Genomic DNA, 21,107 nt, shown 5'->3' with positions numbered 1-21,107 from the left:
AAGGCGCTATATAATAGACAGATTGATGGGAAAGGCACTATATAATAGACAGATTGATGGGAAAGGCGCTATATAATAGACAGATGTGAAAGGCACTATATAACAGACAGATTGATGGGAAAGGCGCTATATAATAGACAGATTGATGGGAAAGGCACTATATAATAGACAGATTGATGGGAAAGGCGCTATATAATAGGTTAACTCAGTCCTTATTGTCCCAGTCATGTTCTTCCTTGCATGTGCTAATCAACATGCAGCCCATCGCCCCACTCCAGCGCCATCATTGGTAGAACTTCCTGACCAGGACAACTTGTCTTCCTCAGAACGTATTTGTCATGAGCAGACCTCCAGGATTGGCCTGTTGTGGCCTGTAGAGGGCGTCCCAAAGCCCCAAAGCCCAGACATAACTGCACAGACCCAAGTCCCGGGATCAAGTACGTGCTTTTATTTAATAACGTCCCATCAGACAGGCTTACACGATCCTCTTCTTTCCTTTCCTTTCTCCTCCATTCCTCACAGGGGTGAATTTTGATGTCCTCCTCTCCAGACTCCAACTTGCCCAGATCAGGTGGAGATGCCTCTTTTATGTCGGTATGCCTGGTGTCGTAATGCTGGACCCAGGAAGCACTTCAGGGTTTGGGTGAAGCTCCTTAAATTGGAGAAGTCCTCTCCTGGTGGCACCCAAGGAACCCAGCAGGGCTGCCCATCAGGACTACAACTCCCAGGATGCCCTGCGGGTGTGGAGTCCCAGCAGAGGGGTGCTGCCACATGGCATATTGGGGGAGCAGACAGCTCTGCAAGGCGGTCGCCCTCTGCCCATCCGTTATGTTCACTCTATAAAATTTATGATTCTTTAGGAAGTCCCTTCATTTAATAACGAACAAGTACATGGTGATGTAGTTAAAATATGGGCACTTCTCTAATGTAGCCTGTGAAGCACCTTGGCATGGCGTTCACCAAGCTCTTTACAGTAAAATGTGCTTCTTAGGGAAGTCTCCTCTCCAGAGGGAACATGGCAGTAACAGTCGTAATGTCCCTTGAAGAAAGGCGCTATATAAAACCACAAAATTCGGTCTCCAGAACTGAGCCACTTCACCTTCCAATGTGTGCACCATAGTGGTGCCTTACTGTAGCGCTTTATACAAAAAGGCACTATATACAGTAATATCTATGAAGACTTACTCTGAGAGCCCAAGTGTGTCACTTCACCTGCCAGTAACATGGTAAACACAGCACCATGGCTCTGCTCCATGCTGGTGGTGACTCTGTGGACAGGTGCTACACACAGTAAAGTGACAACAGTGAGAAGTCACCACTGTGACCCTGGGTCAGTGACCTCATGCCTAGCGCCTCCTCTATGCAGGGCTTTGAGATGGTGTTCACTGTGAAAGGCACTATATAAACCACCACAGCTTTAGTGTCCACTTGTGACAACCAATGTGACCCCAAGCAGAGTCACTGATAAGCTGGTCACTGTCCTAAAGATGGACATCCATCCACCTTCACAACCTGCTTACACAAGCCAGGGGGACGAGGGAGCCCTTCTCAGCAAGCATCGGGCGCAAGGCAGGAACAATCCCTGGATGGGGTGCCAGTCCTTCTCAGGTTGAACATACGATCAATGCCAATTTAGCACCACCGATCCACCTAACGTGCTTATCTTTGGACTCTGGGAGGAAACACAAGCAGACATGGGGAGAACATGCAAACTCCACACAAGGAGAGCCCTGGGATGTGAACCCCAGTCATCTTGTTGGGTGGCAGTAGCACCACCAGGCCACCATAAAGATATTGCTGTTGTTTTCTATTGATGTATTTGTGGCGACACAGTGGCACAGTGGTAGTGCTGCCACCTGGCGGTAAGGAGACCTGAGTTCACATACCTGGTCCACCCCGTGTGGAGTTTGCATGTTCTCCCCGTGTCTGCGTGGGTTTCCTTCCACAGGTGCATTGGCCTGTGTGTGTGTGTGTCTGTGTGTTTGCCCTGTGATGGTCCGCCACCCTTTCTAGGGGTTTGTTCCTGCCTTGTGCCCTTTGCTAGGTGGCATAGGCTCCAGCACCCCCTACAGTTAGAAAAAGACCGATAATCTAACTGCCTGCCCAATTAGAGTTCTTGTCCTGCGCTTATTCTGCACTGTGGTGCTCCTGTTATTTTGTGCCATTGTATGCTGCAATACGGGATATGTGACAATAATGCCACTTGACCTCACTTGAGATGGACATTTACTTAAAGATATGCTTTTATGCTGGACTGCAGACAGTAACCAGGCAGACAAATTAATGAGGGTGCTTGGAGATATGAATCCGCAACGCTAAGCACTGTGCCACCGAGTGATAAACGAGCACATTTCTATTATGGTAGCGTAAAGCTGGAATTGAGAAATCACATCTTAGATGGACTCATTCAGAGAGAAAGCTGCCTTTTGTAACGTACAGAAATCCCCCCGCCCCCACTCCGCCACCAAAATTAATTGACCTTGTGGGGCCACACTGATTTTCTCCACATGCATCTTCATTTCTGATAAATTATAAAGACGTTAATTTGCCGCAGAAATGGCAGGGCCAGCGTGCGGCGCAGATGTGGCCAAAGCCGCCGTAACTCGCGGCGCGCTGCGGACTGCCAAGAAGCGGCAGGATAATTGGAGCGGCTGGATTGCTTCGGTTAGCCTCACTTTCTCCTGGGACGCGCTTCAATAGATTCTGTTTACAAATCTGGAGGGTAATGATGTTTCCAGATAAATAGGGCCTTTTATTAGGGTAAGTAGGCAGTTATTGATCTGCTATCCCACAATTATTGATTAGCCTGCCCCAAAAGGCCGTTTCATTGTCAGCTGAGTAACCTTCCATATATCTTGGCTTGACGTACACACTAAGAAGAGGGAAAAAAAAGAGACTCACAAAGTCGACTTGTCTTTTCTTTTCGTACTGGCGCAGCTTTTCCGAACTCCCTTTCTCTGCATGTGCGTGTCCTCAATGGCTGGATGTGTGTGCGTCAGTGTGAAGTGAAGTGCGCGCTCTTCTTATTATAAGAATTTATTATAGGGAGCGCTTTGAATGTGCGCGCTGCTGACGGTTCGCCCCATTCTTCTTTTATTTCCCTTGACTAACTTTTTTCACATTCAGGAAGGACTTTCGCCTAATCACTTGAAAAAGGCAAAGCTGATGTTTTTTTACACGAGGTATCCCAGCTCCAATATGCTGAAGATGTTCTTTTCGGATGTCAAGGTAAGCGTTAAAGTTCTTTTTGTTTTTTCTTCCTCTTGCTCGATTTGGGTGATTTGACTGCAGTGCGCTTCGCAGCTCCCTGCGCTCCCTTTATATATATATATATATATATATATATATATATATATATTGGCATATGGAAACTCTGCTCAATAAAGTTTTCCTTGAAGCCTACATACTTTCCTTATGGAATTACCCGGACATTGCCAGCATTAAAACACCCGCGCACACGCACACACACACACACACAATGGTGGCGATTGTCTTTTATTTACAACTTAATTTGTTGTCGATGCAGCGTACACTGAGCATAAGGAGCGTAAATAAAGTGACATATTCAGGCCACATTATTCAAATGAGGACGTGAAGGCTGTCCACTAACAGCTGCACCCTCCCTCCGTCTACAGAGCTCCCTGACTTGCGCGCCCCCGACATGTGCGAGCGGCGCGCTTTCGTCGGAATGCCGGGCCGCCCGATTTGGAGTGCGAGTTTGCTTACTATAATACAGTTGTGTTCGTTCATTCATTCGTTCATTCTGCAGTTTCTGGATCACCAATCAGTGTCATATGTATTAGAACGGAGTATCATGTATAAGGCAAGTGGTTAAGTCCCTTGGACTTCAGATCCTTAGCAAGTCACTTCACGTACCTCTGCCCCAAGTGCAAAAACAAAAGGCACGGGACCGATTAACTCCCATTTACTTTTCAAGCTGACGCCTTTATTTAAAGAAACTTACATCACTTCAGAGACAATTGGTTACATTTCTGTATTTGTTGTTGCTTTTCCAATTGAATACCAGGCAGGTGGAGCGACCTGCTCGTGGTCACACAGTGGTGTCAGGAGTGGGATATGAACTCGCCACGTCAGATTTAAAGTTAAACTGTGTGACCCCGAGCAAGTCACTGGAAAAATAAAACAAGTGGGGCCAACTGTATCTTAAATGTTGTAATAATAACGAGCATAAGAAACAGATTATCTGATAAAACACAGAAATGGACCAATGACATTCAGCAGTCGCACCAATAATTGTAAGGGGCTGCCAGGACGGTCCCAACAGGTATCACCCAAAATTGTGGTAGGCAGACAGACAGGGCCTGGCAAGGGTGAATGGCACCTGAACCACCAAGGGCACTGGAGAAGGACACTGAGGGTGAGAAGCCTGCGAGATTCCCCAAGGACACTTGAGCACAGCCGGTGGATCCAACAGAAGGACGACAGAAGGCAGGCTGCCCGGCTCTTCAACAGAAAGGATGATGCCATGGGGGGGATGGTGGGACGCAGACTGGCAGGCGGCAGGGGACGGTTTTCAGGCTTTATATGGGGACACCACTAGAGGGTGCTCTCACCTGTTAGCTCTGTGACTGCTTCCACGACCCCAGGGGTGACTCCATGGCTTGGCCTAGAAGAAGCCACACAATGGCGTTTAAGTTCCGTCTTGTGCCAGGGACCTGTAAACATCATGAGGTGGGCTGCACAGAGGCTCACTGAGGGGAAAGAAGGAAGTCCAGGCGTGCCAAGAGAACGTAAGGAGCGCTTAACGGCTAAGAGAAAGTAAAAATAGAAGGACTGCAAGGTTTTCATTCCTTGAGGCGGCAGCTCCCTCACCATCAAAGGCTGGTTCTACTCTGAACGCCATCTTCCTGCTTCACGCTCCTGTAAATACTGCAGTTGCCGGGGTGGATGTCCTTTATCAGGAAGTGACATCAGAGCTCCTCTTCTGAGAGGTTCTCCTCCATTGCAGACCTCGTAGTCGCAGACACTTGTGAATAATGGAGGAGGCTGACTGAAACTAGGAGAAGCGAGGAGTGACAGTGAGGCGCTGCCATCAGCGTGAAGGAGCCACCCGTAGCTCTTCCTCACACCCTTCTGCCAAGTGATTCATTGGCTACAAATACTCCATGCTAGTTGGTCAAAGTGCAGGAGGTGCAGCTTAGTTCATAACGGCCAGACGGAGTAAATGACCAAGTGATGTGTTGGGGAGCAGGACTGTAGGGGACTTCAGATTGCGACTCAACGTTATTTTACAAAAGGGTGCCAGTCTATCACAGGGCCCTCACACACGTTAACTCAACTGCACATCTCTTGAATGTGTGAGGAAAATCACACAAGCCTGGCAGAACATTCAGATGCCATCCAGAAACACAAACCCGCTGAACCGCGTCATCCGCTCCTGGGTGCAAATCTTCCAACGGTCGGTGCCTGCATGGCATTTGTGTGATCTCTCTGTCTCTTGAGAATCATCAGATGTGTGCTGGTGAGGTGGACTGGTGATTAGAAACTGGTCCCAGTGTGAGTGACAGTGGGGTTGTGTTCATAGGTGGGCACGGCGATGGACGGGTGCCCCATCTTGGTTGGTTCCTGCCTTGAGCCCCATGCTGCCAGAATGGAGCTGATTGAGGTGTTTAAGGTTATGCCCGGCTGGTACTTTAACATGAGTCCTTCAACAAGGACATGGGGGCACAGGTGGGACATTTCACACAAAAGCCAGAGAGATGTTTTTCACACAGACACATGGAATAAATGACCAGTGGTGTGGTGGGTATCTTCAGAACGTGACTTGCTGTCATTTTGGAGATCAGGATGGAGGAGCTCGTCTCGGCACAGCTCTTCTGATGTCTGATAGAGCTGTGGACTTCCAGTGTGTGCATATTTATATACAGGAGATGGGGATGTGCCCACCATTGAGTGTCAACGGCTCAACTTTCAGCTCCCACATTGAACATTCTCTCTGTGTTTGACGGCACTGAGGAAGAAAAGTTGATTTGCACTCAATTTGTAAAGATCTGCAGATGTTGAGTAGGCAGCTAGTGAGTGGCAGCCCCCCACCGCCCAACTGTTCCAGGGTCCTCAGTTCAGCGCTTTCTCCCGACGTCTTCATTTTGTCCAGCTGCTCAGGTTTTCCCAGACTTTGAATGGTTCGGCCAACATGGTAGGAGTGAGCAGGCGTCTGATTTGCCCCATTTATTTCTTTTCATCCACGTCACTTCTGTTCCTCTTTTGGGTCCTCAATGCGGGCTCTAGCCATAGTTGAGTGTCCTCCGCCACTTCTTCTCAGGACCCCACCGCCAGTCTCTTGCTGTCCTGGGTGCCTCCTGTGACATCTTTGGCAAAGCCCTCCATTAACTGGGATGGCGTGGGGAGGTCAAACCCGATGGAGCGGATAAGGCAGGTCCTGGTGTACGAGTGGCCACTGGTGTGGGGGGCTGTGTGGCCTCCAGGAGAGGAAGAACTGCGAGAAGTGGATGAAAATACAAATGTGTTACGAGATGTTCACTCAAGGTAGATGAGGGAGTTGTGTAGTGTGACATCTTCTGATCACACTGATTACTTACTTCACGGTGCCGCAGTGTTAATGGGGCCGCCATCTTATCATTCCTGTTACTGAGTCGCTGCTCCAAGGTGGCCAAGCAACGCCACCCACGTCTTATGTCATCGGTGTGACCTCTCAAATATCAGTGTGTCAATTTGTTTTCGGAATTTGGATTTAAAAATACTCAGACGAACGTAGTTCTAGTGCACATTACTTATCTCAGATCTCTGGTTTCTGAATTTTCAGTTGTCCCTCTGACTTTCATTTCTGATTAGTGATTTGGCTTTGTCTTCTCGGCTCTGACTTGTCCCCTCGTGCTGTTGACTACATCTCGTCTCCTGCTCCTCTTCCATCCTTTGAGCAAAATAAAATGGCATAAATGTTGTTTTATTGCACTTATTGGTTATTCACACAGGCTTATGAAGGAGACCCTTTTTTGTGTAATTAGAATGGGGGGAATAAGGAAAAAGATTTGTTTAGAGTCACCCAGGGAGTCACCAGGACAGTAACACCTTCGAGACTACACTATAGGCAAATATATAGAATAAACATATACAATAAATATATATATATATATATATATATAGTAAATAAAGCAAACTGAAACACATAAAGGGGTAGGGGTCACATAGGACGTCCCATTCAGTGACCAGGATGTCCAGTGAGCTTCTCTGTGGATGCTGGTCCAGCACCGAAGAATGCAGATTTAAATGGGACAGGACCAGAAGGGGTGGGGCTTATTAAGCAGGGTGGAAGTGATGTCAGTGGTCACCTGAGGTCTCCTCTTCCTGTCATTCTAATGGTGAAAATGGAGAAACTGGGGAAAGAATTAGTGGGCCTGCATCAGCCTTACCTCAGCATTGCCCATGAGACACTCCCTGAGCGTGTGTGTTTGACAATATATACACACACAAGCTTGTCTACATATATGTTTATAGAGTAAAAAGAGACAAGGTAAACAGGAGAAGAGACGGGGCACACGGGTGCCACCTTATTTTTGTCCAAGGTTGGTAAAGAAAGATGGCAAAATAACAAGACTTTCAAAAAGATGTCAAAAAGATTTACAGAAGTCCTCTCTTCATGAGTCCCTGGTCGGGTGTGACAGGGTCTGAGGATCAGGTGACCTCATATAGCAAGGCCGAAGGGGCGGAGTGTTGGTCAGCTTGGGTGGAAGTGACATCATAGCTCCTCCTTATTGTGCTTTTTGATTTTAGGGAAAACAGAAATTGGCTTTGTGACAGTGTCACATCTAAATCCTTCCCCTTAAGATAAGGTGACCCAAATCACAAGTGACAGGCCCCAAGCTCTCATGTTTGACAATACGTGTATTATATATACATGTGATTATGGGAAAATGGTAAATGTATGCAATGGATAATGCAGTGGTTCTCAATCTGTGGGGTGGGCCCCCCTAGGGGGGCGCGAAGATGTGAAAAAAAAGAAAACAAGAATCGAAAATATGAAAAATGCATCTTTTGAAACCAAAACAAATTAACTTAAACTACATTCTGATACTAGAAAAATAAACATAGAGTTAGATAAATGTCGATAAAAGTTAAGTAGGTATAATAAAATATGCATCTATGAAATACCATTAATTAAAAAAGAACAAATTGGTATTAGTGGGCTCCTTTCAAAAAAACGTTAGAGGGGCGCGATTAAAACTGTTATGAAAACTCGGGTCGCAAATACTGTGAGGTTGACAAATGCTGGGATAATATATGGGACTAAAATGAATACTTTGAAGCCAGATAAAAGAAATAATAATGATAATAATAATACATTTTATTTATATAGCACCTTACCCATGCTCAAGGTGCTAAAACTGGTGAGCTCTCCAGAAAACAGATGATGCCCAGCGAAAAAAAAAAAAAAAAAAGAACCAGTCCATCCTTGCTGCTTCCCCCTTGCGGCATCCATAGAACACAGAAGGGCTGCTCAACGGGACTACAATTCCCAGTATGCTCTGCAGGTGTGTGCATGGGTGCACCGGTCCAGGATGTGTGTGTGTATACTGTATATGTATATATACTGTATGTGTGTGCACTATATAGATTGATATAGATATAGTGACCTGTAGATGCCACAAATGAGATACAAACACCAGACATAATAGCAACAACACAGTCTCGGGTTCAAAAAAATTGCATCGGGGGGGTCGCTGTACAGTGGCTGACCCTGCACTCTGACATCCAAAACTTCAAGCGAAAAGTCAATTTCCCCTCAGGGATTACCAAAATATATCAAATCAAAGGAGAAAGTGCTTGTTATTTACAAAACAGTACCCTCTCAGGTTCCTTCTCCCAGCACACAACACGAAACAACAGAATTCTTTTCTCACTTGTTCCACGCCTCCCATGCACAGCCTGAGCTTGTCCACCCCATCCCGACTCCAACTCCCAAACCAGCAGTACTTCTGATGCCATAGATTGGCACTGCAGGAGCATTTCCGGGTCTAGCCTAAGCTCAACTAAACAGGGAGGTCTTCTCCAGACAGCAGGCTCTGGTTTCACCCAAGGACCCCAAAAGGGCTGTCCTTCTCAACTGCGAGTTCCATGGAACCCTATGGGTGTTCAAACTGAGACCATGCTAAAGAAACACTGTCACCTGTCATACTGGGGGATGAACTGATCTTTGGCATGCCGTCTCCCCGAGTCCATCCATTATACTTACTCTGTGACTGGGATTACCTCGGACTGGGCTCTACCTCCACCCAGGCTATCCTTCCATTATGGCATTCTCCATCCCAGTCAGGCTGCCTGTCCATCCATTATTACAGTATATATACGTATAAAAGTTTCTGAGCTATGTTTCTATCTGTTATAGAGCGCCTTTCCTAATTATCTACGTGATGATCTGCATGACAGACAGATTGATTGAATTACAAGAAGGCCCCATAGGTAGACAGGAAAGCTGATCTTTAATAGATGTAAAGCAGAATCTCAAGGTGGTGATGGGAGCCGCCTTAATCAGTTTTTACTTTATATATAGCCCCTTGCACCGAGCACGGCTCAGTCTGTATTAACCTTCATCTTCTGGCGGCTTGACACCTCCTTGCATTTTCGATGAGGCACACCTCTTTACTCTTTTTGGAACAAAGCCCAGTGCGTGAAGAGCATTACAATCTGTGGAAGACGCGTAGAGAAAGCACAAAGGAGGCCCCGCTCCGCCGCAGAGGTCTTTCCAGCAGATGGTCAGCGGTTTTCACATTGTAGCTGTGCAGATTTGTTTTTTTTTTTCTTCCAGATATATTCCTTAAAGCAAGATAAGCAGACAGAGCCACGGTGGACTTGTTCAAGTGCACAGGTAGCACAACTCAAACTCCTTACATTTATGGACGTGAACGATTTGTTGTTTATTATTTAGTTCAAAGCAGAATTTCTTTGAATGTGTTTGACTGCCAAGACATGTGATTTTAGCGATGTTCTACATCAGGGATCACTGAGACATTTTTAGTATCTGAAATATTTAAAAAGTGATGGGTGGGAGTCCAGATGAGATATGGGGACAGGTTAGCCCCCAAATGAGCTTGATGGACTGCGTGTTCTCCTCTTAACTTCTTGTACTCTTCTCTAACATGGAGTTCAATCGCTTAGCAGCGTATTCACTTCCATGGGCTGGTGTGCCCTGCAGATTTGATTCCTCTCTTGAGATCTTTGGGAGCCTAAATTGAGTTAAACATCATGGTCTGAATGTTTGCTCATTTGATTCAGCTGCTCCCCTTGCATTTGTCAAACTTCTCATTTTTATGACTTTGAGAAAGCTGACATCGCAGTACAGGAACTGAACCCAGAAGCTGTGAGGCAGCATCACTAATCACTGTGCCACCTTAGCAGCCCTGAAGGTATTCATCCATTCAAAAGTGCCGTTTGTGGAAAAAACCACAATCAGACATTTGCAAGAATGAAACGAGTGGCTTTGTGCTCACGGTGGCAGCATTTCCAAGTTCTTAACAACACAGAATATGAACATTTTACAGGCCAAAGAGAAACGACTAAGCTAGATGTTCCACTAGCCTAATGGTTGGTCTGTTCTTATCTCATAGAACATGTATTGTAGGAAAGGTGACAAGTGACCCAAAGAGTTCTTTGAGGAGCAGTCAAGGAGGAGATGATGAGTATCAGGAACACCAAAATAACAGACAGTGGAATAGTGGAGACTCTAAGCTTGCATTTTTCAGAAGTTTTCACATGTAAAGAAGTTCTAATAGTGACAAGGACTACTAAGGAGGTACTGAGGGATTTGGAAATTGTAGAGAGAGAAGAGCTGTTTGAATTAAACAGGCTCAGATCAGGGTAACCATTAGGACCAGGTAGTGTTTATCAACCTGGGTAGTGGCCCCCTGTGTTACTAGCCAGGGTTTTATGAAAGGATTTTCCCCTCTAGAGGGCATGAGTACAGGGGATTTCCTAACGACTGCAAAATAGGAAATATTATTCAGTTACAGAATTTAAAAGGTGTGATCAGGCAGATCCAAGTAATTAACATAATGTCCATCACAGGCAAATTAATGGGAAGAAATATCCGAGGATGCGAGTCCAGAACAGGCATACTAGTGAGCAGTCAGCATGGGCAGGGTGAGTTTGACTTACATGCTGGATGTTACGTTACAGCCAGGCTTCCTCCCCGGCTGAGGTTCAAATTCTTGTTTAATGTCCGATTTGTTCAATTTTAATTCTTTTGTTTATGCTAATTTTGTTATTTATTTAATTTGTGTGTATCTATTTATCTTTTGTTTTGTGGATGTTTCCCCAAGAGTCATTGCCAGGGACCACCTGTAAAGGCGAGGGTCTCCCACAGTGCTAGGGAGGTGGTGATTTGTCTCTTTGTGTCTCTGCATATGCTTATTGTGTTTTCTGGATTTTTGAATTTCTGCTGTGTTTTTTTCAGCTTGTCTTGGGTTGTTTTATTGGGACTTTGTTCACCTTGGATTGCCTTTCCTGGCAACTGCTTTTTGCCTTTTTGTGCTCCATTGAGCCTCATGTTATTTCAGAGCATTTTCATTAAGAATAAATCAATTATTTTATAAAGATTCTACGTGGCCCCCTGTGTTACTAGCCAGGGTTTTATGAAAGGATTTTCCCCTCTAGAGGGCATTTTTAGAACTATTCGGGACTGATGTGCTTGGGCACTGACAAGCGGCCTGATACTGGAATTCCATGAGGGAGCAAAAAAAGACAAAAAAAGGGAAGGTGCATATGATATTATTTATCTTGATATTGAAGATTCCAGAAAGTGTTTGAGAAGGTGCCACGTGAGAAGATGGGCATAAAAACTAAAAGAAGTGGGCATTCAGGGTGTTGTGTGGAGATGGGTGCTGAATTGACTGCAGACTGAAGAAGCAAAGGGTTGTGGTGTGAAGACCCTCATCAGAATTAGGTGATTTTAGCCAGGGTGTGCCTCACGGGTCAGTACTGGGTTGGCTACTATACTTAATTGACATAAATGATCGAAGACCAAGCTGTTTAAATTTGCAGATGATACAGTCCAGGTGGAATTGTAGATAATATATGATTGGGTTTTTCAGTTTGCCATTGCCCGTCAGGCAGGCTCCTTCACTTGCTGTCTTTAAATCGTATTTAAAAACACACTTTTACTCCCTGGCCTTTGACCCCGTGTGAGATGTTGACTATCTGTGTACTTCTTTATTATGAATTTCTTCAGCTATTATGTGTTTCTGTTTCTTTTACCCTTTCGGTTATTGTGTGTCTTATATGTTGGGTTTTATTGTACAGCACTTTGGTCAGCCCTGGTGTTGTTGTTAAAGTGCTTAATAAATAAATAAGTTAATAATAATAAAGAAATAATTGAGAGCCAGGCAAGTCGGTAGAGATGAGTGAGCACCGTGTAGACGTGAAGCAAATACACTTTGGGAAGCAAATCTATTTGAGAGACCCCTCCATTGTCAGGTGAAAATTTAATGATCAAAACTTAAAAGCATTTACTGTCCCCAGAAAGATCCGACCTTTACTTAAATGACACCAAGATACGTCTAAGTGGACACAATTAGTTTACTTAGAGCAAACACAAAGAAGATATTTTCCCTTCATTAAAAATGCTTAATTGGGGCTGTTTACCTATTCATCATCTCTTCAAGATTCCATTCAAAGGCATCGATTTTTGCTCACGATAGCAGAAGAAGATGCAGGAGCAAGAGGTGTGAAACGGTGACCGAGCCGTGATGTCTAAACACAGCATCAACTATGAGTGTCCTGCCCCAGAGAGGAGACAGTACCATATTTAACGAGATTCGGATCTGGAAAAGAGACGTAGTCGAAAACTGAGCGCAAAGTTCGATAACCAGAATGTCCAAATAATCATTCCCCAAGGTCCAAAACAAAAGCCAAACCTGAATTCTGTCGACAGAAGAAGCGAAAACAAGTTTTTGTCTGTTTTTTTAAGAACTATCCACAATCTCGGATGAAGATGGTTAGTGTAGAGTGCATCAGGCTTCACCAGGTGTTTCTTATAATCCTCCATGAGATCAGAAAAGCAAACAATCAGGAGAGGAGATGAATGAAGGTCAGTAGGACCACCATAATAGAATACATGTGTGTGAATGAGAGGTCAGTGGAATAGTGAGGATGATGGGAGTAGAGTTGGCGAAGGTGGATGAGTTTAAATACTTGGGATCAACAGTACAGAGTAACAGGGATTGTGGAAGAGAGGAGAAGAAGAGCGTGCAGGCAGGGTGGAGAAGAGTGTCAGGAGTGATTTGTGACAGACAGGTGAAAGGGAAGGTCTACAGGACAGTAGTGAGACCAGCTATGTTATATGGGCTGGAGACGGTGGCACAGGAGACAGAGCTGGAGGTGGCAGAGTTAAAGATGTGAAGATTTGCATTGGGTGTGATGAGGATGGACAGGATGAGAAATAAGGACATTAGAGGGTCTGCTCAGGTTGGACGGTTGGGAGACAAAGTCAGAGAGGCAAGATTGTGTTGGTTTGGACATGTGCAGAGGAGAGATGCTGGGTATATTGGGAGAAGGATGCTAAGGATAGAGCTGCCAGGCAAGAGAAGAGGAAGGCCTAAAAGAAGGTTTATGAATGTGGTGAAAGAGGACATGCAGGTGGTGGGGGTGACAGAGCAAGATGACGAGGACAGAAAGATATGGAAGAAGATCATCTGCTGTGGCAACCCCTAACGGGAGCAGCCGAAAGAAGAAGAAAAAGAAGAAGAAGAAGCAAAATCATTGACAAAAGTCCAAAACCGGGCAGGATGAGGTCTAAGATGAACTGGCGGAAGTTCAAAACTGAAACCCTAATGGAGATGTAAAAGGAAGTTGAAACTAAAAAGCCACCCTAACTAACATTGACAGACTTCTTTGAAAGAGTCTTTGGTCCATAAAATAGATAACCGTAAATGTGCACCGCCATCTTTGAGTAGAAAGCACATCCCCAATAAGACGATGCTATTTACAGACAAGATAATAAACTATTCTATCTAAAGCTAAATACAAATAAGTCCACAAAAGCTACAAACATGAGTTGAGTGCGACCCCGTTCTCCTGATCTCCATGTTGACCTTCTATAAAAATGGCTGTCTGTTTGAGATAGTTGACTATCTTTTATCCCAAATCCACATTTTTCACTCCTCTTCCCACAATGTAAATATTTGGACTTTGCCTCCCACAGAAATTGGGTAATCAGCCCATTGGCAATCTCTAAATCGCGGTAGACTTTGTTCCCTAAATTGGGTTTATCCTGTTTGAGAAGGAAGGAGGGATGGATGGACGGATATTTAACTCTAAGCACAACCCTTACAAGGCAGAGCAGAGTTTTGTGTAATTTCACTGCTTATGAGTGGAGTTTACGGTTGTTACGGCTGTTGTTTTACAGATTTTTGGGCTCGTTGTCACGTTTGACACCTCAGAGAATGAAACGTCTCCCCACGGCATGTCTGTTCACGTGTTTAGTTTCAGAAGTATGCGTTTATTCTTAATTTCAAACACTAACGATGAAAGCCATTCACATGTTTTCAGTACAAGAGGCTGGTGCACCGTCACATGCCAGGTGAGCACACTTTTATTTTTTTTCTTCAGATTGCCGCCTGCTGTCTATTCCGATATTTCATTCCTGCCTGCAAGTTTAACATGTGTATCATTTCACTTTGTATCCCGTGGGCCCACATTTGTACTTTGCACTCTTTCTCGGCCCCCCATTTCAAATTCTTATTGTTAGCGCCGGCTTCCCGAGCAGACGTTCACAGGCCTTTGAGCATGACTGTGTTCAATGATGTTTCTCAGTCTGTCCATCCTTTGAGTCAACTGCTGCACGGCTAGATTAAGGTGTCAAATTGATTTGTTTTATGCGTCTTTTGACCGTGCTCATTGAATATTTAGGAAGTTTCCTTAGCAAATATCAGGACAGAGGTATCCCGTGGGAAACATTAATCAAAGTCAGAGACTCTTATGCTTTCAAAACACAGACCTTTTATTGCAGCAATTAGTTTTTGTAAAAACACATTAGCACACCACAGATGTCTTATTCGCCTCTTTTTTTTTTTTTTTTTTTTTATAAATAACCATGTGTGCCTTTTGTTGTGTTTATAAATGCGCACAACACGGCCATTTATAACAAACAGATTGAGTGGATCAATAGAAATACATGCATACTTAATAGACGTTTAAATAGAAATGTATAGAGATAAAAACGCAGGGCTTGTGTACACACCCATGTTGATTTTTACATCTCCTGATTCCTATGTGGGCATCACACTGACAAGGAGAGGCTGCGGCCCACCACGGCCCACCACAGCCCACCACGGCTTGAGAAAATGCTGGAATGTGCACAGAAATCGGACAACAGAACAGTCCAGAATTTGAGGAGTTTGGTTGTTGTTTTTGCCTTTGCTGCAGCACCACTTTTTGGCTTGTTATTTTCTCCCGTTTCATTTTAGGACTTCATGTTTAGGCACAATAGGAACCTAATTGTTTCTAAAAGTTTAATTATGTGCACATTTGCATATGGCGTGTCTACTGCATGATGTGTTTAAGTGCTTTGGATGTTGTAAATGTGGCCAGCGTTCTCAGGCGTGTTAACAGAAGTGCGGGATACGATAAGCCATCGGCCTAAACTTGGTCATAAATTCGTGTGTGCTGATGTGAATACCACAAATATAACTGTGGGTAACGCGTCCAATGAGCGTAAATGAATAACTACAGTGGGCCGAATGGCACAGATAAACAAAAAAAACATCTGACTGTTATAGAGCGCCTTATCTATCTATCTATCTATCTATCTATCTATCTATCTATCTATCTATCTATCTATCTATCTATCTATCTATCTATCTATCTATCTATCTATCTATCTATCTATCTATCTATCGGTCATCATTATATAGTGCATTTCAAATCTATTTATATATATGTGTATTCTTGTAGTTATATATTAGCATATGCATATATAAAAATATTATTTTATTCATTAATTATTTTAATTTATTTATTTTATTTATTATTATTATTATCATTAGCACATATTAGCATATATATATATATATATATATATACAGTGGACCCTTGATATACGACCGGCCTGACATGCAAACAACTTGTTTTACGACCAAAATTTTTGTTTTGAATTACGACCAATGTCTTGCGTCACGACCTGAATGCGGTCACGTGTATCTGCTTGTGCGATTGTAAACAAACAGCCGAGAGCATTTGTAAGCGTCAGTCGGAGCCCAGATACGTGTGTTTGTGGACGTAATTTCGGTCAGTGCAGTGATTTATATAATTTATTTCAATAATTGCTAAGGAAGGAAGAGATGGTAATGAAGGTAAAGAAAGTGATCACAATCGAAATGAAGAAGGAAATTGTACAGAAATATGAGAGTGGCGTTCGTGTGACTGATCTTGCTAATATGTACAGCATGTTGAAATCCACCATCTCGACAATTTTACAAAGAAAAGATTTGTATAAGGAGGCTCCTTCCAAATAATAATCACCTTCCATTTCATTCTCCTCCTCCTCCCTTCCTACAGCCCAAAGATGTCAAATTAAATGGAGAGTACAGTATGAAATTGTTGTTTCTGGTAGGCTAGGCACTTTTTATAACTTTTTGGTTAGTACATTATTGGTATTTTGGTAAATTATGCACATTATACAACCCTTTTTTATTACGAAAAGGTTAAGTAAGTGTTGCTGTGGGAGGTTCGGAACGCATTATGGGCATTTTCATTATTTCTTATGAGAAAAATAGTCTTGACTTACAACCAACTTGAGTTACAACCAGCCCTCATTATCAAATTGAGTTCGTAAGTCAAGGGTCCACTGTATATATATATATATATATATATATATATATATATATATATATATATATATATATATATATATATATATATATATATATATATACTAGGGGGCTTTGCCCCCTGGTCACTTCGCTTGCCAACCTCCCCCGGCCTGCACTACACGCCAGCCACTTCACGTCTCTGCCGCTCGCGTCTGTGGATTTCACTTTCACCAAACAATACATCCTTTAATTCTCGTTGATACGCCTCTTCATTGGGAAGAAACACAACTTTTCCCTGATGGCAACACAAATTAGACAATCTACGAGTCTCCGTCTTAAAGTTTAAATCCGAACAGTATATTTGATCTCTTTTCACTGTTCCGTGATTTCACCAAGTAATCATTTCTGTTTGTTTCCGCTAATGTGATCTTTAGTACCATTTTTTTGAGACTTTCGATTTTCCGTACTTTCATCATCTCTAACCTGCTCTGCATGTGTATCGCACCAATGTTTTTGAATTCTTTACGACGTTCTACTTTCTCATCTACTCTTTGTCTTTTATTTCTGGCCCCGGGCCTGCTTAAATCTCTTGGCACAAAGTCTCATCTCGCGGAATGTGAAAGTGTCTCTCTGAATAAGTCACATCTCGTCCCAGGAATATTTTATTATAATATCATTCTGATATAAACCATACACAGTATGGGTATGTTTGTGTAAATACATATGAATGCAATTTTGTTTCTTTGTTTATCTGAACTGTTTCCCTGAATCAGCTTCAAATCTCCTTCATAACGTTACCAACTACAGCTTTAATACAGAGTTCTGTTGCAATTTATTTCACACCACTGCATGTGGCAAGTTTATGAGTCAGCAGCTGAAGTGAACTAATAATATCAACCCCTGGTAAAAATAAATAAATAAATACATGCAAACATACAAAAAATATTTAGTTAGTTCCATAGCACGTCTGATACATCTGATTAACCAATGGCACAAAAACAGAGGCTCATTTCACAGGCGAAGCTGAATAACACACCTATTACACATATTGTAAAAATGCTAAGGTCTGTGTGTGTTTTTGTGTGTGTGTGTGTGAGTGTGTGTGTGTCCCCTCTGTTTGTCAGAGCAATTTGATTGGTCACTTTGCCTTTGGTGTGATTGGTCAGTCTAGCTTTGATGATGCAATCTAAAGAGGAAGTGCAAGTATGAGACATACGAGGAGGACTAAAGGCATAGGAGGGACACTGAGAGTCACCTTCAAAAACAGAAAGTGTAAAGATGGACAGACAGTGAGCAAAGCACCTCAAAATGGCCAAGTCTGAGAGGCAGGCTTTATGGGGCGTCAGGCTAGAGAGGTTCACACACACAAGGAATCTGAGGACAGGCGCTCAAATATATTTAAATTTACATTTATTCTAAGTCCTGTCTTCAAAATGTCAAATAGCAAGTATATTCACAATATTGTGAAGAGAGCTGGGATGTCACAGAGTCCAGTATTTAGTAGAAGCAATGCTAGTTTAAGTTAAACGAAAAAAAAAAGGAAGGGACCAAACTACTGCATTACCTGCGGTCTTCAAAATGGTTGCCACTAAGGATTTCTGTACCTCCAGGAAATGCAGGTCCACTAATGACTGGCACCTTCTGGTCACCTGGATTCTTATACAGGCAAGGGGTGGGACTTCTGGGTAAGGTTCAGAAGTGAGGTTGGTGGTCTTTTGTGGACTGGAAGAAGAAGAGCAGTTTGTAAGTGCATTTCACCCAAACCAGTTTATACTCACTCTCACTCTCACACACACACACTCTCACACACACAGATATAAATGATTTTTTTTTGTAGACCCGTGTATGTGTTTCTGTCCCATAGCTTCAGAGGTCCTGCTGGGCTCATCATGTGGTTAACTGGTGAGTGTCCCAGTGTTAGTGTGAGCGTCATCTTGAGTGGGCCCACTGATGGACTGGCACTCTGTTTTGGGCCTGAGAACGCCACGTTGTGATCATACAGTATATGTGTCTACATGACGTGAATATGTTTATCTACTGTGTGTATATAAGTGAGGTCCCCAAGTGACTGGCCTGCTCCTCCGGTGGGTTGGGGTCTGTCCATTATTTTTGATGTTTAGGGGGTCTTACCCATGTATGTCAGTGTGCCCACGTGTGTATCTGTGTGCTGACATGTGGCATGATCGATTATAAACGGGTGTGCCGCGTGTATATTTGCGCAGATCCTGTACATTTGTGACTCTGAAGCCCAAGTTTGGGGGTCTTGACCAGTATGCTGTCAGCTGTAAGGCATGTCACTTTGTGACTGAGTTGATGAAGAAGCTTTCCTCTGTGCCTGTTTCGATGTCGTTGTGTTTGCGCTCTCTCGTTTTCTTTGCATCTGCTCACTTTTTGAACGACGCCACGCATATCTTAATTTGTTTATTTGTTTTTTGTTTTGTTTTTGTTTTGTTTTTTTTTTTTTTTACACGCCTTGGGGAAGCATTTGTCTGACAAGCAGATGACACGATCCTTAATTGCTGAGCTGTCACGTTCCAGTGACTCCGTTGTTTTGTCCGCTGCATCTCTGGTATTTCCATTCGGCAACAATACTCTTTAAATCTCCCTTTATGCCCTCCTGCCAAACAATGTCATGCGGACTTACTTTTTTTTGTAGTCTCCATTATGTCATCCAATGGCCATTCTAGAAAAATACCCTCCCTTTTTTTTCTCCTATCCTTGTTCATATGAGACAATGTCTTGTAACAATGCCGGAGCCTAATCTCCATGTCAAAGCAATTTTCATTCCCCAGTGAACAGCCTCCTATCATTTTGTAATGTTTTGTTTCTTATTCTAAAAGAATTAAAAAGGAACAGTAAGCCGTCATGGGGGCCTGTGGTCCTTATCTCAATGTCTGGAAATTTGGATGGTGTGTTTTGCTGCTGGGATAAAATGGAAAGAACTCCGAGTTCAGCAGATCGTAATGGGCTTGAGTCCTATTGAAAGCGGCAAGCAGAAGATCTGATAACGGGGCCCTTCAGTTGTCTTCTTTTAATCAGGATCCCCGCAAGGCTGAATGCAGACGGAGCAGACGCACCGAGTGAATATATAATTCTTGGATAGGTTAAGTACATGTTTGAACTCTTGCAGGCAGGAGCGGTTTGATGATGACTTAATCATTTTCTGGTCAATTATCTGTAAGAACTCTTGCAACTGCACAGCAATTATGATGCAGGCTGCCCTTTTGGGAGAAGCACCAGGCCTCCCAGCTTCTGTTTCCTTGTTACTTTAGATTCCCTGCCATGAATTTTCATTCACTTCATTATCTTAAATTTGCGAGCATAGAAACAACTTTCTACACGGTAATTACCCCCCCAGCCCTCTCCACATACACTTTAGTTGTCATCTTGACAGAGGCCTGCATGTTCTCATGGCCGCTGCTTGATAAGTGCTTGCTGTTGATTTTTGATTAATGCACACCCTTTTTTTTTTAAGACTGGGAAGGGGGGGGGGCAGACACTGTATTGGTGGATTACTGGTGGGGGGGGCAGGCAAAGTGTGTAAGGGGGATGGGTGTGTGTGATGAATACCCACACTGACAAAAGGCAGGGGGCTGGATGTCAGATCGGCTAACATAAAGCCCCTTGGATTTATTGGCTTTAACTTGGCTGAACGCAACTCAGCTGTCCGCTGAATATGCGGAAAGTCACATCGGAGCCCACCGAGCTGAAGGCCGCAGCGCATGCTGATATCGCAGAGGTCATCGCAGGGGTGAAAGAGCAGGACGCTGCCCTGCTCCGTAAGCCCCCTGAGGAGAGCAGGAAGGAAACACAAAAGAACGAAAAAAGTTTGGGGAAGCAAAATCAACCTCCGGTTTTCATTAAGCACTCGTACATTTCATAGCCTGCCTGGCCTACGCGTTTCAGTTTCCTCGTCAAGAAGAACAGTAAGGGCAGGATACTCGGGTTTTCAACAGAATACAACAGAACCTTTTCATGAAATAAAACTCATTTACACCAATGGGATCTTTATGTGTGTGTCTTGGCACCTCACCTGTGCTGGGGATATTCATTTTAGTATAGTCGGCAGGATCTCATTATTTAGATAGAGAGATGTGAAAGGCACTATAGATCGATAGATGGATAGCATAGCATAGTTGGCAGGATTTCATAGATAGATAGATAGATAGATAGATAGATAGATAGATAGATAGATAGATAGATAGATAGATACCATAAGTGGATGTGAAGGCATTATATCATAGATGATAGATAAATGTGATGTACATTATAAATTTTTAAGTGTAAAAAATGATAAAGAAAGAAAGAAAGAAAGAAAGAAAGAAA

General features: G+C 43.5%; 1 protein-coding gene across 1 annotated transcript in view; it reads left to right on the top strand.

Moving 5' to 3' along the window:
• prox1a (prospero homeobox 1a) overlaps positions 1 to 21,107 on the top strand; it is a 90,539-nt gene that overhangs the window by 20,511 nt on the left and 48,921 nt on the right. Inside the window, exon 3 of the mRNA XM_051919554.1 lies at positions 3,123 to 3,228. Coding sequence (XP_051775514.1) covers positions 3,123 to 3,228 — 106 coding nt within the window. The remainder of the gene's footprint in view (positions 1 to 3,122; positions 3,229 to 21,107) is intronic.

The sequence above is a fragment of the Erpetoichthys calabaricus genome, chromosome 15, assembly GCF_900747795.2.
Source record: "Erpetoichthys calabaricus chromosome 15, fErpCal1.3, whole genome shotgun sequence".
Lineage (NCBI taxonomy): Eukaryota > Metazoa > Chordata > Cladistia > Polypteriformes > Polypteridae > Erpetoichthys > Erpetoichthys calabaricus.
The sequence above is the reverse complement of the archived record's forward strand: the minus strand, read 5'-3'. Positions and strand labels throughout refer to the sequence as shown.